This window comes from Aotus nancymaae, unplaced genomic scaffold, assembly GCF_030222135.1.
Source record: "Aotus nancymaae isolate 86718 unplaced genomic scaffold, 86718_ANA_hifiasm-v0.15.2.pri h1tg000058l, whole genome shotgun sequence".
NCBI classification, from domain to species: Eukaryota; Metazoa; Chordata; class Mammalia; order Primates; family Aotidae; genus Aotus; species Aotus nancymaae.
This window is the reverse complement of record NW_026988472.1, coordinates 5,368,160-5,380,668: the sequence shown is the minus strand read 5'-3', so window position 1 is coordinate 5,380,668 and position 12,509 is coordinate 5,368,160. Positions and strand designations below refer to the sequence as shown.

General features: G+C 49.0%; 1 protein-coding gene across 5 annotated transcripts in view; it reads left to right on the top strand.

Moving 5' to 3' along the window:
* The window catches only part of GNL3L (G protein nucleolar 3 like), an 81,822-nt gene that overhangs the window by 14,682 nt on the left and 54,631 nt on the right, over nucleotides 1–12,509 (top strand). For all 5 annotated transcript variants that reach the window (XR_010338128.1, XM_012471739.2, XM_012471742.2 and 2 more), the window contains 8 exons: nucleotides 503–586; nucleotides 754–889; nucleotides 1,773–1,876; nucleotides 6,364–6,508; nucleotides 8,914–9,001; nucleotides 9,501–9,675; nucleotides 9,765–9,907; nucleotides 10,196–10,332. Coding sequence is in view for 4 of the 5 variants with exons in the window: in XM_012471739.2 (XP_012327162.1) it covers nucleotides 503–586; nucleotides 754–889; nucleotides 1,773–1,876; nucleotides 6,364–6,508; nucleotides 8,914–9,001; nucleotides 9,501–9,675; nucleotides 9,765–9,907; nucleotides 10,196–10,332 (1,012 nt within the window). In the remaining variant the exon portion in view is untranslated. The remainder of the gene's footprint in view (nucleotides 1–502; nucleotides 587–753; nucleotides 890–1,772; nucleotides 1,877–6,363; nucleotides 6,509–8,913; nucleotides 9,002–9,500; nucleotides 9,676–9,764; nucleotides 9,908–10,195; nucleotides 10,333–12,509) is intronic.

Below are 12,509 nucleotides of genomic sequence, written 5' to 3'. Positions count from 1 at the left end.
ATGGGGTCGGGGGAGAGGGAGTGAGAATATGAGGACAGGATTGAGAGACAGAGAGGAGCATATGTGAGGGGATGTCGTCTTCCTTCTAGGGCTTCTTGCTGCTTTTTGGCAGATGTTCTTGTCTCACACACAGAACACACGCTTGCCGACTCATACTCCCCTTCCTGACATGCAGTGTGTGTCTTGCCTCCCCCATCCTGTGTCCCTCATAGATTGTTTTTTTCACACCTCCCTCTTCCCTCCCTCTCTTTCACACCCCTGTGCACACTCAGGTCTCCAGCTGGTGCTCGAGCACACACATACACATAGGCGCACACAAGAGCCATGGGAGTCTGTTCATTTTTCTTCCAGTTCCCAGCTTTATTGGTTGGTCAAAGCTACGTTTTGGTGGGCTGAGACTCACGTGATTTTTTTAACCTCCTATAGTTTCTAAAGCCCTACTTCTCTTATCTCTCTCTCTCTCTCCCTCTGCCCCTGGACCATTCTCTTTTTTCTCCTTTAGGAGGAAGTTTTGCAGGAATTAAATATGTTTCCTCAGCTGGATGACGAGGCCACAAGGAAGGCTTATTACAAGGAGTTCCGTAAGGTACAGGGTTCCATTTCTATAGAGTTTTGGGGAGGGCTCTAGTCCAGCCCCATTTCCTCTCCATTTCTGGTTTTTCCTGACAGAGATGGAGACTTCTGTTTCATGGGCCTGCATCACTGCTACCCTATTCTTTCCCTGCCCTCATCCCCTGGTCCTCTGCCCTGTAGGTGGTGGAATACTCTGATGTGATTCTGGAAGTCCTGGATGCCAGAGACCCATTAGGCTGCCGCTGCTTCCAAATGGAGGAGGCTGTCTTGCGAGCCCAAGGCAACAAGAAGCTGGTCCTGGTCTTGAACAAGATTGGTGGGTGTTAGGCAGGATTGGGTGTGACGGGGAAGAGGCCAGGCCATCTTGAAAGTTTAGCTTGGACCAGACCCTGAACCCAGCAATTCAATAGTACTCATAATAGTCATGCAAAGTAGAAATTTTAGTTCCAATTTTCAAAGCCTGTATCACAGAGTATGGTACAAGTTAGGTGTGGAGTCCAAGCCCGTCTGCCTTTCAGTCCCCTGTTCTTGCCATTTTGAGCCTTCTCTGTGACTAGACAACCCTGGAAAGTTCCTCTCGCTCAAGCTGGAACCCAAAGACTGGGGCAGAGGAGCACATGGGCTTAGGAGTCACTCAGGTCTGGGGCTCGGCTCCCCACCTGTGCTGCTTCTTTTCTCTGAGATACTGGATAAGTCATGCCACCTTCAAGAGCTCCTGTTTCTCTAGCTGTAAAATGGGCCATGACAATCCCAACTTCACAGATTTGTTGTGAGAATTAATGATTCAATGCTTGGTACATGGTCAGTACTTCACACATGATAGCCATTCTTGTTACGGTGATCTTTGACATTCGGCCTAACCTAGAATGATCCAGAGAAGGGATGGGAAACACAGCATTTGGGAGGCCTCTGATGCTCCAGGTGCTGTTTTGGAAAGAGTAACATTTGGGACCAGACAGCTAGTTTGTCCATTTGCCCTGAGGGAACAGAGGCCCCCTCAGGGAGGGCTAGGACATCTCATAGACCAGACTGTGCTTTCTAGCTCCATCCTGGGGACTGTGTAGGACTGACAGGGCCAGTGTAGAGACCTGTTGATGGTAGGTGGGCCTGGCTTTGGGTGTGGGTGGAGGTGTCTTTGGAGGGAACCATGGATGTGTTGTTCTGCTTACCAGCTCCATCTGTTCCTATATTTACCCTAGACCTGGTCCCCAAGGAGGTTGTGGAGAAATGGCTGGATTACCTTCGGAATGAGTTGCCAACCGTGGCTTTCAAGGCCAGTACCCAGCATCAGGTCAAAAACCTGGTAAGCCTGGGGCTAGCGTCAACTAGCCTCTTTCAGGGGAGCTTGGGGCCAGAGTTGGGGGTTCGTGACTTGGTCTGGGACCTCCAGCCCTTTAGTAATTGAACTGGGCCTTCAACTTTGAGCCTTTTGCTCCACCGAGTGAATTTTTTTCTCTTTTTTTGAGATGGAGTTTTGCTCTTGTTGCCTAAGCTGGAGTGCAGTAGCGTAATCTCGGCTCACTGCAACCTCCACCTCCTGGGTTCAAATGATTCTCCTACCTCAACCTCCTGAGTAGCTGGGATTACAGGCACATGCCATCACACCCAGCTAATTTTTGTATTTTTGGTAGAGACAGGGTTTTGCCATATTGACCAGGCTGGTCTCGAACTCCTGACCTCAGGTGATCTGCCCGCCTTGGCCTCTCAAAGTGCTGGGATTACAGGTGTGAGCCACCACACCTGGCCAGTGACTTCTTAATATTAGCTTCACTTCACTTCTTCCTTTATTATCACTCTTCAGTAACCATTTTTTTCGATTGTAAGGATAATACATAACGTATATAGGGAATTTGTAAAATACGGTTAACTACTTGCTAACTTTATTTATTTATTTTTTTGAGACAGGAGTCTCACTCTTTTGCCCTGGCTGGAGTGCAGTGGCACGTTCATGGCTCACTGCAACCACTGCCCCCCAGGTTCAAGCAATTCTCCTTCCTCAGCCTCCTGTGTAGCTGGGACTGCAGGCACGGGCACCACCACGCCCAGCTAATTTTTCTATTTTTAGTAGAGACAGGATGGGGTTTTGCCATGTTGGCCAGGTTGGTCTAGAACTCCTGACCTCAGGTGATCCACCCACCTTGGCCTCCCAAAGTGCTGGGATTACATGTGTGAGCCACTGCTCCCGGCCTAACTTTATTTTTTATTTTTTGAGACAGTCTTACTCTGTCACCCAGGCTGGAGTGCAATGGCACCATCTCAGCTCACTGCAATGTCTGCCTGCTGGGTTCAGGCGATTCTTGTGCCTCAGCCTCCAGAGTAGCTGGGATTGCAGCTAAGTTTTGTGTTTGTTTTTAGTAGAGATGGGATTTCATCATGTTGGCCAGGCTGTCTTGAACTCCTGACCTCAGATAATCCACCAGCCTTGGCCTCCCAAAGTGCTGGGATTACAGGTGTGAGCCACTTTGCCCAACCAACTACTTGTTAACTTTAAAAAATACGTGGACCTTCATTCATTTTTCTCTTTGAAACAAATCACAGTTCTTCATAATTATATCATTAGTAGAGAAATATGTATTCATTGTAAAATATTAATACAGAAACTGATTGCTTCTGGGGAGAGAAATTGGATACTAAGGGATATTTTTTTCTATTTTGCACTGGATGTTAAACTTCTTAAAAAATAAGGTAGAAAAAATAAAATCTACTACAGATAAAGCTTAAATACCCTTTCACCAGTCTTTCTAATTCTAGTGTCCTTTATTCATGCCCAATGGAAACTAACCATTGACAGTTTGGTGTGTATTCTTCCAGATTTTATTTGTTTTAGATACAGGGTCTCAATTGGTCACCCAGGCTTCAGTGCAGTGGTGATGATGGCTCATTGCAGCCTCACACTCCTGGGTTCAAGCCATCCTCCTGCCTTAGCCTCCTGAATACCTTGGAGTATAGGTGCATGCCACCACCACGCTAGGCTAATCTTTTATTTTTTTGTAGAGATGAGGTCTTGCTGTTCTTTTTTTTTTTTGAGACGGATTTTCGCTTTTTTTGCCCAGGCTGAAGTGCAATGGCATGATCTCAGCTCACCGCAACCTCTGCCTCCTGGGTTCAAGCAATTCTCCTGCCTTAGCCTCCTGAGTAGCTGGGATTACAGGCATGTGCCACAACATCCAGCTAATTTTGTACTTTTACTAGTGACGGGCTTTCACCATGTTGGTCAGGCTGGTCTTGAACTCCCAACCTCAGGTGATCCTCCTGCCTCAGCCTCCCAAAGTGCTGAGTTTACAGGCGTGAGCCACTATGCCTGGGCTTTTCTTTTTAAATTTCAGATGGAGTCTCGCTCAGCCACCCAAGCTGGAGTGTAGTGGCACGATCTCGGCTCACTGCAACCACCATCTGCTGGGTTCAAGTGACTCTCCTGCCTCAGCTTCCCGAGTAGCTATGATTACAGGCACCTGCCATCATGCCTGGCTAATTTTTTTTTGTGTGTGTATTTTAGTAGAGATGGGGTTTCACCATGTTGGCCAGGCTGGTTTGAACTTCTGACCTCAGGTGATCTGCCCGCCTCGGCCTCCCGAAGTGCTAGGATTACAGGCGTGAACCACCACTCTCGACTGAGATGGGGGTCTTGCTTTGTTGCCCAGGCTGGTCTCGAACTCCTGGCCTCAAGCAACTCTCCCACCTCAGCTTTCCAAAGTGCAGAGATTACAGGCATAAGCCATTGTACTTGGCTTTCCTCTAAATGTTATTCTGTGCTTTGGATATACATACAAGTATGTATATAAAGAGGGAATATTGTTTGCAAGTCTTATGTGTATCATAATATGTCAAAAACACATAATACTATGTGTTGTTTTTTTCTCTTGGATATCTTTCTATAGAGATGTGCCTTTTTGATGCTGAATACAATTAGTTTCCAGTTTCTTATCATTACAACCTGGGCTTCCACAAACACCCTTTCACATGTCTCCTTGGCACATGTGCAAGTGTGTGTGTAGGTGAGGTAGAGACAGGGAGTGGCTGGGTCATAGCTTTTCTACATTTTACATTTTCCTAGACCCTGATATTGCCCTCCATGATGGCTGTAGCAATTTATACTCCCGCCACTGGGGTAGATGAATATGTGAGAAGGCCTCTTTTCCTACACCGTTGGCAACATTTGATAGCATTAGACTTTTTAAATCTTTCAGAAACGTGATACCTTATTTATAATTCTTGCCATTTTTTTTTTTTGAGACGGAGTTTTGCTCTTGTTGCCCAGGCTGGGGTGTGGTGGCACGATCTCTGCTCACTGACACTTCTGTCTCCTGGGTTCAAGCGATTCTCCTGCCTCAGCCTCCCGAGTAGCTGAGATGACAGGAATGCGCCACCACGTCTGGCTGATTTTTTTTTGTTAAGTAGAGACAGGGTTTCACCATGTTGGCTAGGCTGGTCTCAAACTCCTGACTTCAAGTGATCCACCCGCTTCAGCCTCCCAAAGTGCTGGGATTACAGGAGTCAGCCACTGCATCTGGCTTCTTGGCCTTTTTGATGACAAAAATAGAAGCCACCTTTTCTGTGTTTTTTGAGATTCAGTGTCAGATCTATTGCCCAGGCTGGAGTGCGCTGGTGCAGTCTTGGCTCACTGGAACTTCCGCCTCCTGGGTTCAGGCGATTCTCCTGCTTCAGCCTCCCGAGTAGCTGGAATTACAGGTGCATGCTACCACACCCAGCTAATTTTTATATTTTTAGTAGAGATGTGGTTTCGCCATGTTGGCCAGGCTGGTCTCGAACTCCTGACCTCAGGTGATCCACCCACATTGGCCTCCCAAAGTGTTGGATTACAGGCATGAGCCACCGCACCCATCCAGAAGCTGCCTTTTCTGATACCTGTGTTTTGTTTGTATTCCACTTTAAGGATATAGCTTTTTAACCTGTTTTCTTATTGATGGATGTTTAGGCTAATTCCAATTTTGTGATACTAGAAACAATGCTGTGGCCAGGCACAGTGGCTCACGCCTGTAATCCCAGCACTTTGGGAGGCCAAGGTCGGCAGATTGCATGATGCCAGGAGTTTGAGACCAGCCTGGCCAAAATGGTGAAACCCTGTCTCTACTAAAAATACAAAAATTAGCCGGGTGTGGTGGTGCATGCCTGTAGTCCCAGCAACTTCGGAGGTTGTGGCATGAGAGTCACTTGAACCTGGGAGGCGGAGGTTGCAGTGAGGCGAGATCGTGCCACTGGACTCCTGCCTGGGTGACAGAGTGAGACTCTGTCTCAAAGAAAAAAAGTAATGGAAGATGAAGGAGGGAATTCTGGGCAGAGGAGGTGGCATCAGGAGTAAAGAGGTGGCATCAGGAGTAAAGGTTGGGATGCCCTTGTCCTGTGTGAGGAATTGAGGGAGAGTAGGCTGTGGGCCAGACACCCTCTCATTCCTGCGCAGGCAGGGAGGGTGGGCATCCCTGTTGTACACACAGGGCATTGAGGCCTGGAGAAAAGCCGGCTTTGCTGGGCATAGGCCTGTGAGAAGTAGATCTGGAGCTCAGACCTGGCCTATCTAGAGCCAGGATGCCATCCTGCCATTACTGAGGGAGGCAAGTGACATGTGTCCAGCCAGAGGCAGGGGCAGAGAAGACTGGAGACACAAAGTGGAGGGGAATGGGGAAGTGACACGTGTTCAGGATGTGTGTGCAAAGCCTTTTGTTTCAGGCTAAGGAGCTCAATGATCATAGGGAGGCCCTGAAAGTTGGAAATCTGGGGTCAGACCTCATCTGCCATGTGATGTCTCTTCTGTAACATTCATCTGTGTTCCAGAATCGTTGCAGTGTACCAGTAGATCGGGCCTCTGAGTCAATGCTGAAAAGCAAAGCCTGCTTTGGAGCTGAAAACCTCATGAGGGTTCTGGGGAACTATTGCCGCCTTGGTGAAGTGCGCACCCACATTCGCGTGGGCGTTGTGGGTAAGACCTGCTGGGTGGTCATGGGGCCCAGGCTTCTTTCTTAGGGGGTCACTTCATTGGGGGAAAGGATCCTGGGAGTTGCGTTGTCTTTTAGGGGAAGAGAGGAGTGGTTCAGGAAGGGTAAATTGGATTGGTGGGCATCACTGTGTATTGAGTATTAGAACCATGGAGCAAATGCAGGGTACCAGGCTTGGAGTTGGCACCATCTCATCTTATCAGAGCTATGGAAGGGAGGGCTGACCACCTATCTTTTAGAGATGAGAATACTTTGTGAGGCCCAGAGAAGGGCAAAGGGACTTGTGGAGACCAGCCCTGTGTGAAACAAGGTAGAGCTGAGGATCAAACCTGGGCCTTTCTGGAACACAGGTTCCTGAGGGAGGGATGATGAGAATGGAGTAGGGAAAGTGAGAGAGGCAGAGATATAGATCATCAGAGAGAGGAAGTGAAGCGTCAAACCACGAAAGAAAGACGTTGGAGAGAGAGCTGGACACGGAGAAGTTATAGGTACACATACCTGTATAGACACAGAAGAAGACCTGGAGAATGAACTGGGAAACCAGATGGCAGGGTTGGTGGGGAATGGAAAGAGGGGACAAATTTACATGACGGAGACATGCAAAGAGGGACATAGAATCAGAAATACCAAAAGGGACATAGAGACAGGCATGCATACAGAGATCTGCAGAGGGAGACATAGGAAGGGTAGAGATACCCCATGCATGTGGAGAGGCAGACATGTGTTCCCAAAGAGAGAATGAGAGAGGCAAACATGCTACAGGGATAGAGACAGATTCAGAGAGAGAGATACATGGAAGTAGACTGGACAAGAATGTAGATATAGAGGAATACATACACATGGCTCTAAGTATACATACAGATCCACAAACACACAGACCCACACTGCAGACCCAGAGATCCAGAGGAGGTGCATCTAGAGAGACAGATCCAGAGTCAAAATGCATGCAAACCAAGCCCTTCCCACACATACCCACCCTAACTCTGCTCCCCCAACGCATATAGAAACACAAGGAGGGCTGGATGTGGCGGCTCATTCATGCCTGTATCCCCAACACTTTGGGAGGCTGAGGCAGGCCAATCACTTGAGGTCAGGAGTTTGAGACCAGCCTGGCCTACATTGCGAAACCCCACATCTACTAAAAATACAAAAATTAGCCCAGTGGGGTGGCGGGCATCTGTAATTCCAACTGCTTGGGAGGCCAAGGCAGGGGAATCGCTTGAATCTGGGAGGCGGAGGTTACAGTGAGCTAATATTGCGTCACTGTACTCCAGCCTGGGCGACAGAGTGAGACTCCGTCTCAAAAAAAAAGAAGACACATATGCCTACATACACTTTGACCTTCGAACATAATCACTTACCCAGAGTCACAGAGGAACACAAATACACAGACATGTCATGATGAGGCAGATATGTGCACCTGTGCAGAGAGAAATTGACATACAGAGAGGAGGTTAAGGAGTCACAGACAGGCAGACAGTAGAAGAGACACCGTGAGACACATACAGAGGGCCATCCACAAAGTGACCGGCCCAGATAACAAAGATAAGATAGAGAAAGAAACCGAGTGGGAGAGAGACAAGAAAAGGAAAAAGTGGTGATACTGAGAATGGGAATGACCAAGAGACAGACAGACAGAGTGAGGGAGAGAGAGAGAGACGGAGTGGGGGGTGTGCAGAGACTTCCGTGCATGGTGATATTTAGAATGAGAATGAGCTGGGGCCGGGGAGAGAGGTGTGCAGGGACTTCATGCACAAGAAGTATACTTAGACATATACTTTTATTTTCTTTTGGCAATCAACTTTCTCTAGTTGAAACAAGCATATGCTTGAGAGAATAGTACACTTATATAAATTGAGCACGTACAGAAAGAGAACGGTGAGAATGAGGCCCAGTGAGTGTAAACAGAAAGACATCTATAGGCTGAGAATGGCTGACAGATGCCCAAACAGAAAAAGACATACCTCAGGTAGACAGCTGCACAGAGAGACTTGCATCTGGAGATAACCTCCATCCCCATCCGTGGAATGATACACCCGGACAGGTGGTTCCCTGTTTCTTAGACATTTCTCGATGTCCACCTTCTGTTGGATTGTGCCACCGAGGCCTTGCATTGAGGACTTCTGCCTGGCTGGTTGTGGGTAGGAGGTTGGTGTCACATCTAGAGAGGGGGCTATACCTATCTAGCATGCTTACAAATGGAGGGGAGAGGTAGAAAGGCCCTGTAGGGGCTGGGTCAGGGCCTGGGGTGGGAAGGCAGGAGGCCAGGCTCAATTTTTTGCCTTCCTCATGGCCTGGTCACTGCCCCTGGCTGGGCCTCCCTCATACATGCTGGCCTGAGTGTTCCTGAGGCCTCTCCTGCCCTGAACCATCTGCTGCTACTTTGCAGGTCTTCCCAATGTTGGGAAGAGCAGCCTGATCAATAGCCTGAAGCGCAGCCGCGCATGCAGCGTGGGAGCCGTTCCTGGGATTACCAAGTAAGCACCTGCTTGCTCCCCAACTCCACAATTCCTTGACCCTCCCATTTCCCCCCTACTCCCATGCCTTCAGCCCCTGTCCCTTTCCTTATTGTGGACCATCCCCTGATGCTTTCCCCGGGCATGGGAGTCTCAATAGCCCTCATTTTCCTGACACACCCTAAATGTAAGCCAGGTGCCCAGATGGGTGCTTCCCGTTAGTGGCTTGAAGCTTCTGAATAGCCATACAAGATTGGGGTACTAATGGGAGTTCTGTTGCCTGGATGAAGCAGCCGAGGCTTGGAGAGTCAAGCTTGCCCAAGGTCCTGCAGCTCAGGCCCCAGTGGCAGAGGCTAGAATAGAATCAGCCCCAAGTCTGTAGAGCCCCAGTCATCCCCCCTCCAGCTCTACATCTCTCCACCTTCATCTCTAATCACTGTCCCGTCACTCCTTTACACCCCCACATCCCAAGCCCACCTTCGTGATTGGGGCCTCTAGGCTTTCTTCTTCCCCACCCTAGATTCATGCAGGAGGTCCACCTGGACAAGTTCATCCGGCTGCTGGATGCTCCAGGCATTGTCCCAGGGCCCAACTCAGAGGTGGGCACCATCCTGCGTAACTGCGTCCACGTGCAGAAGCTGGCAGATCCTGTGACCCCGGTGGAGACCATCCTGCAGCGCTGCAACCTAGAGGAGGTCCGCAGCAGAGCCCTGGCTGATGCCTTGACCTACTCCAAGGGCCCTTCATTCGTCCTCATGACCTCTCTCCTTCCTGCCTTCACCAGATTTCCAACTACTACGGCATCTCTGGGTTCCAGACCACTGAGCATTTTCTCACGGCAGTGGCCCACCGTTTGGGGAAGAAGAAGAAGGGAGGCTTATACAGTCAGGAACAGGCGGCCAAAGCTGTCCTGGCTGACTGGGTCAGGTGAGGATGGGGTTGGGGTAAGGGTGAGTCCTGCTGGGAACCTGGCTCCACAAAGGGGTTCATCTGTGCCCATTGCAGCTGCTGGGGCAGGCTGGCTTCCTGGGTCTCAGGGCAGAGGATGGCCAAGGTGCCGGGTCATGTTCTGCTGGAGACTTTATGCCCAGTGATTATCCAGCAACTCAACTCCTCCTCGTTCAGAAGCCACTGTCTGGGTTTTCTTCTTCTCTTGCTGTTTCTCTGGGATTGGTCAGTGACAGCATCACTAATCTCCCCTATCTCCCAATGCAGTGGGAAGATCAGCTTCTATATGCCACCACCACCTACTCACACTCTGCCCGCCCATCTCAGTGCTGAGATCGTTAAGGAAATGACCGAAGTCTTTGACATCGAGGATACTGAGCAGGCCAATGAAGACACCATGGAATGTAAGTGTGGGCAGGCTGGGTGCACTTGGCCTTGCACTAGTGGGACCACATAGACCTGACAGCAGATCCCACGTTTGACCTCCCCCTTCCTTGGCCCTACTTGGGCTTTGAGCAAGTTGCTTAACCAGCTCTAAGCCTAATTTCTTTTCCTGCAAGGTGGGGAATTCTAATCTGGCCCTGGCATGGGGGAGTGGGGAGAGGATGATGGTGAGCTTCTGGTAAAAACGAAAGAAAGTGCCTGGTACCCATTGAGGTGCTCTGGAAATATGAGGCTCCATTCCTGTCTCTTGGGACCTGAAATGGACTGAGACGTTCTCTTAAAAACTCTCTCATGTTGCCTTAGGCTTTTTCACAAACATTTCAGGTCCATTTCTACATTTTCCTGCTTACCCCCTTTGGTGAGTAAGGTACCCAAGTCACAGAAAGCTGACATTTGCCAAAAGGATGTCAGCAGAGGTGGCCTTTGAACCAGTTCTGTCCTGTTGAAGACTCTTCCAGCTCCGATGAGCTGGGTGTCCAAAAGTATAGATTGCCTGGATTCACATCCGAGTTTTGTTAAATGTGATGCTAAACAAATTACTTCACTTCTTTGTCTCAATGATGTCATCTGTAAAATGGGGACAATAAATCCACCCGATAAGGTAGTTATAAAGATTTATTTAATATGTAAAAGACATTTAGAACAGCAGTGCCTGGCATATAGTAAGTAAATGCTCAGTAAATGTTAGATTTTATTGATGATTATTTGCTGGGGAACAGAGATGTGACTCTCAGAAACTCCTGGGAATGTTTGCTCTCCTTCGATATTACTCTCTGCAGCCCTGGCTTGTGGCTCCGTGCTTCATTCTCTTTGTTACTAGGTCTTTTTTTTTTTTTTAAGAAGGGATTTCACCATGTTGGTCAGGCTGTTCTTGAACTCCCGACCTCAGGTGATCCACCCGCCTTGGCCTCCAAAGTGCTTGGATTACAGGTGTGAGCCACCATGTCCGGCCCCCTGCTTCATTCTCTGCCCTGCCTAAGAAAGGTGCCCAGTGCTCTCTGGGCTTGTCTGTAGACACTCTGGGGTAGTTGAGGAAGCCTTGGCGAGCTTAACTTCTAGATTCTCTTTTTTTTGCTTGAGGTCCAGTAGTTTTCCTTCTCTGGGTCTTTTAGTGTCCTTGTATTACACACCAGATTAAAAGGTCTTGCCTGCTTTCTAGTTTATATCCCATGTGGATTTGGGCAAGTCAGCCCCTTTTCTGAATTTTAATTTCCTTTTTTTTTTTTTTTTTGAGACAGAGTTTTGCTCTGTCGCCCAGGCTGGAGTGAAGTGGCGTGATCTTGGCTCACTGCAACCTCTGCATCCTGGGTTTAAGCAATTCTCTGCCTCAGCCTCCTGAGTAGCTGGGATTACAGGTACCCGCCACCATGCCCGGCTAATTTTTTTTTTTTTTTTTTTTTTGTATTTTTAGTAGAGACGGGGTTTCACTATCTTGGCCAGGCGTGAGCCCTGCGCCTGGCCTCCTCTTTTTTTTTTTTTTGAGGCAGAGTCTTGCTTTGTTGCCCAGGCTGGAATACAGTGGTATGATCTGGGCTTACTGCAATCTCTGCCTCCTGGGTTCAAGTGATTCTCGTGCCTCAGCTGCCTGAGTAGCTGAGACTACAGGTGTGCACCATGCTTGGCTTATTTTTTTATTTTTAGTAGAGATGGGGTTTTGCCATGCTGGCCAGGCTGGTCTCGAATTCCAGACCTGAAGCAGTCCACCTGCCTTGGCCTCCCAAAGTGCTGGGATCTCAGCTGACCGCAACCTCCGCCTCCTGGGTTCAGGCAATTCTCCTGCCTCAGCCTCCTGAGTAGCTGGGATTACAGGCACGCGCCACCATGCCCAGCTAATTTTTTGTATTTTTAGTAGAGATGGAGTTTCACCATGTTGACCAGGATGGTCTCGATCTCTTGACCTTGTGATCCACCCACCTTGGCCTCCCAAAGTGTTACAGGCGTGAGCCACTGTGCCCGGCCCTGAGCTTATGTTCTTATGATGATGCTTGACCCTGGCTGGACGTAAGGGCAAGAGGTGCTCCATCACTGAGAATGCATTTTGGCAAAAGATTGGGGTCTGAGAAATTGAGGAGACAGTGGGGGACAGGTTAGTGGTGAGGGTTTCCTGGAGGAGTTGGCCCTAGTGCTGGATCTTGAA